Here is a 4,710-nt window from a genome sequence, read left to right as displayed (position 1 = left end):
CGTGCTCTTCAAGAATCTTAAACTGATACAAAGAAAGGGAAATATTTATGAATTTCCTGAAAAAAATACTTCTATTTTCAGTTGGAATTTATTTTTTTTCCTCAGCTCAGGTCAGGAATTTATACAGCTAATAGAATTCGGGTAGAAATGCACAGAAACCAATGAAATTTTCCTAAAATTTCCTCTCATAATTTTCATATTGTCATCATCAACACATGTGGTTGACCATATGCGTATCCCCCCCCAAACTGACAATGCTATGATGCTATGACCTACCCAAGAACAGTGCAATTAAAAAAAAATAAAAAATAAAAATATAAAATATTTGGGTTGCAGTGCAATCCATCGCAACAGAGAAATCGAAAACACACTCCACGGTATTGCCAACATATTAGTATCATTAACAGGGCGCCCCAAATAAAGTATGCTATTGTCTGTAATTTTCAACGAATTTCCCAGTGTGAGATAACTGACCATGAAGATCTCGTCGAAAGCTTTCCAATGGAATATCTTTTAATTCCAAATATGCCTTATGATACGATCGTGCTGATTTGTTAAGAGAAAATCGACTTGAACTTTTTTTGCACGGATTTTGAGCAATAAAATCGCGTAACCCAATTGTGTATAGCTCGGCTGGGCCAAAGCATATTTGAAACTTAAAGATACCATTAAAAAGCGCTCGCCAAGAACATCTTTCTAATGGTTTATTCTCTCACTGGAGGAAATTCGTTATGCAAGTTACAGACAATACCCCAATATTAGAGCACTCTGTATTATACATATAGTAGTGATATATATTTACATCTAATGCCCCCCCCATACGATAACCACATTATATATTGGAGTTTCACGGCCGGCCCTAGTGATATGAAAAACACCAGTGAAAATTATATTTCACGACTACTGCCTATCACGGCGAATATCGCCTAGTTTTTCACCTGGAGTTTTACGACGCCACTTCACGTTGTGAAACTCCAATGAGATAAATGGGAAACATATAATAATATCATATTTACATATCTTGTATTACAAATCATATAAAGTAATATCACTATCAATAGGGACATTCTACAAAAAGAGTGTAAATGATGGTATAAATGGAAGCTTTTGTTACCGTTCCGTCGGTCTCCTGACCACAGCCATCGTTCTCCTCCACAAGAGCTGAATAAAGGAGATCACAGTCCAATCCTCTCTGTCTGCAAAGTTTAGTAAAGAACCTACATAGGATCGAACCCGCGACCTCCCGATAGACAGCCCTGGACCCCAACCAACTAAGCTACACACCTCTTCTCCACCTTCCAGTTCCTCTTAATCTGCCCAATATAAGCAACTGCTTTCGGCCTGGCATTAAGGAGCTGTTGGAAGGTATCCGCCAACGGTGCCATCAACGAGTCGAAGTAAACCTGAGTGTTGGAGGAATATAAGAAATTTATTATCATCGAAAATTGTAATACGGCACTGCGGAGTATGTGTTGGAGTATGAATATATGTAATCGCTTTCCTCACCAGCTGAGCTCAGGAGTTTCCTATACAGTGTTAGAGTATGAATATATGTAATCGCTTTCCTCACCAGCTGAGCTCAGGAGTTTCCTATACAGTGTTGGAGTATGAATATATGTTCGCTTTCCTCACCAGCTGAGCTCAGGAGTTTCCTATACAGTGTTGGAGTATGAATATATGTTCGCTTTCCTCAGCAGCTGAGCTCAGGAGTTTCCTATACAGTGTTGGAGTATGAATATATGTTCGCTTTCCTCACCAGCTGAGCTCAGGAGTTTCCTATACAGTGTTGGAGTATGAATATATGTTCGCTTTCCTCACCAGCTGAGCTCAGGGGTTTCCAAAGCTCGAGTAAAAGTGTACAGAAACCAATAAGAATTTCCTCTCAGAATTTTCATATTGTCATCACCAACACATGTAGTTGACCATTTGCATATTTTCCACACTAAAATCCCCAAACCTTCTTCGCCAACTCTACAGAAAAATATTTTTTCATATCGTCAGGTGTAACACTGTAGCAAAATGACAGTACTGCTATCACAATATTGGGAATTTTTCCATCACTATTATCTCGCCAATTCTTTCACGCGCCACAAAATTATCCCACCACGCACCCATACTCCGGAGAAAAAATTTCACCAACATCAGATCAGAAAAAAAAGTATTCTTTGAAAAGATTCTCCGTCACATTAATCATCTCGTCATTTTTTTCACGCGCCACAAAATCATCCCGTAAACCTACCAGGCCCGATCCGCATACCCAGAGTTCGCGCTCATCATCATCATCACTAAGAGTTTCAATAACCTTTTTGCCAGCTTCCAAGTCGCCCCATGGGAGAGGCATAAGGCGCGTCTTAGCCTTCACCTGATAAAAAAGAGGATATAAAAACGCCCCTACCAGGAGCCCCACCTCCTCATCGTTGAGATCTAACGAACGCTGTGCAGACCCGAGCTGATCTGCGAGGTCTGTCAAGACGACTTTTTTCGAGCCTGTTGGAAACACACAATGGAATCAAATATACGAGTTTCAACCTAAAACTGAGAATATGTTTATTTTATATTTAATACTAATATCATATATTGGAGTTCCACCCGTTTTACAAAGTGAAGTGGCATCGTAAAACTCAGTGAAAAACTAGGCGATACTCGCGGTGATATGCACTAGGGTGGCCGTGAAACTTGATTGTATAATATTATGAAATATTAATATTGGAGTTTCACCCTAGTGATATGAAAAACACATTTCACATTTCACTTCGCGAAAAACGGGTGAAACTCCAATGAATAATTATATCCTATTCCTCATCACCAACACTTCCAAAAATCCATTTCCCCACAAAAACAATATGTTTGAAATTTTCTATTTTCCGAGTTTAACAGTGAATATTACCAAACTCGGCCACTTCACTTTAACAACTAATCAAACCGCCTCTCCGTGATTTCGAAAAACTACTAAAATGTAGTTTCACCACCCTAGTGATACGAACAAAACATATCACTACTTCTCGTAAAACGGGTTGTTATAATATGCAACCACCTCAACAATGTTAATATAATATATTATTTTCCCACTAGGCATTACCCGCACTCGCTGCAACTGCTAGTCCGACGAGCCCTGCGCCGCATCCAATATCGATGAAATCGATCGGACAATTTTTACGAGTCTTCAATTCCTTTGCCAGAAATTTCGTGAGTAACTATTAAAATTTATCAAAAAAAATCGACTTTTCTTCTTACGTGAGCGCTTGGCCAGATTCTCCACGCATAGCCGCGGCCACGCTCGTGAACCACCGATACGGAGTGTTGCAGATTTTCATTTTCAATCGTATACGTGTGAGCAACAGTTTCGGTGTGAATGGTAGGATCGAATTCTTGGGTAGCAGTCATAGATTTTTTTGATAGAATTCACTGAAAATATTCGAAAAGAAAAAAACGGTTATATGGAAATTTTCACAAGAGGCAACGGTTGAAGTTAAATATACTTTAACCATTTCTGAAGTTAACCTGAATATTATATATAATGAAGTTTCACGGCCACCCTAGTGATATGCAATACACTAGTGAAAAACATATTTCACCGAGTTTAACGACGCCACTTCACGTTGTAAAACGGATTGTTGTGAAACTCCAATGTTCAATGAATCACGCTATTTACATTTATTATGTTTATATTCCATAACGGTAGCAAAAACGCATAGATATTCATACAAGATATCATAAGAGGAAACGGTTGAAGGCAAATATGAGCCACCGACGTTTCAAAATGTAACACCTTGTGAGAGACTTCGAAAAAACTAATTGAAATTATATTTTGTCAATAACAGTTGCGGTGGATCGACGAGTCAAACTCTTGAATGACAGTCGGGTAAGGGAAAGAGGAATTTAGTAAAATACACTGGAGTTTCACACGCGATATGAAAAAAAAAACTAGAGTAACACATATTTCACATTTCGTGAAATGGCGAAATTCATCCACAGTTTTCAATTCACTTCATATCGCTCAGTTTTTCACATGGAGTATTACGACGCCACTTCACGTAAAACGGGTGAAACTCCAATATACAAAAACATAAACTGCCAAACATTTAATGCTTCGCTCCGCTAATCCTGAAACCATCTGCATAGGGAAATGGAAATAAACGTTTTTATCATCTGAGGCGAATTCTTCCCACCAACACAATGCATAGCTTTGAAGAAATTATACAGAAATGTGGGAAAAAATATTCGATCTAAAAAAGGAAAAACAGTGTGAGGAGAGGATACGCACATGTTCCACCACACAATAACAGTTTGAAATTTTAAGAGGAAATTCTTATTGATTTTTTCGTGGATGAATTTTCATCCTCCTGAGCTGAGCTGAGCAAACATATATTCGAACATTATCATTTTACGATATCGAAATTAACATTGAATGTTCCTCTCCACAGAGAGTGTGTGAGAAAATATAAACGTTGTCAACTACGAGTGTTGGTGAAAATATGAGGGAATTCTGTGCACTTCTACCCGAATTTCTATAATGTAGCTTTGGAAACTCCTGAGCTCAGCTGCTGCTGAAGAAAGCGAACATATATTCATACTCCAACACTGGGTGAATACATTCCACTGTTACATTACTAATTCAAATCATGATCACATAAAAATTGCGGAGCGAGCGGAGCATATACCGCAACAACAGGCACTTTCACGTTGTGCGTGCGTACATGCAGAGTTAAC

The 4,710-nt window shown here is 38.6% G+C and overlaps 1 protein-coding gene across 1 annotated transcript in view; it reads right to left on the bottom strand.

Annotated features, from left to right (window-relative positions):
- The window catches only part of Pmar_PMAR024262 (conserved hypothetical protein), a gene marked incomplete at its 5' end in the record, with an annotated part of 4,660 nt that extends 1,276 nt beyond the window's left edge, over positions 1-3,384 (bottom strand). The window contains 6 exons of the mRNA XM_002774812.1: positions 1,115-1,217; positions 1,285-1,403; positions 2,240-2,362; positions 2,408-2,487; positions 3,080-3,194; positions 3,235-3,384. Coding sequence (XP_002774858.1) covers positions 1,115-1,217; positions 1,285-1,403; positions 2,240-2,362; positions 2,408-2,487; positions 3,080-3,194; positions 3,235-3,384 — 690 coding nt within the window. The remainder of the gene's footprint in view (positions 1-1,114; positions 1,218-1,284; positions 1,404-2,239; positions 2,363-2,407; positions 2,488-3,079; positions 3,195-3,234) is intronic.
- Between the last annotated feature and the right edge of the window lie 1,326 nt (positions 3,385-4,710).

Source organism: Perkinsus marinus (genome assembly GCF_000006405.1).
Source record: "Perkinsus marinus ATCC 50983 genomic scaffold scf_1104296957270, whole genome shotgun sequence".
NCBI lineage: Eukaryota > Perkinsozoa > Perkinsida > Perkinsidae > Perkinsus > Perkinsus marinus.
The sequence above is the reverse complement of the archived record's forward strand: the minus strand, read 5'-3'. Positions and strand labels throughout refer to the sequence as shown.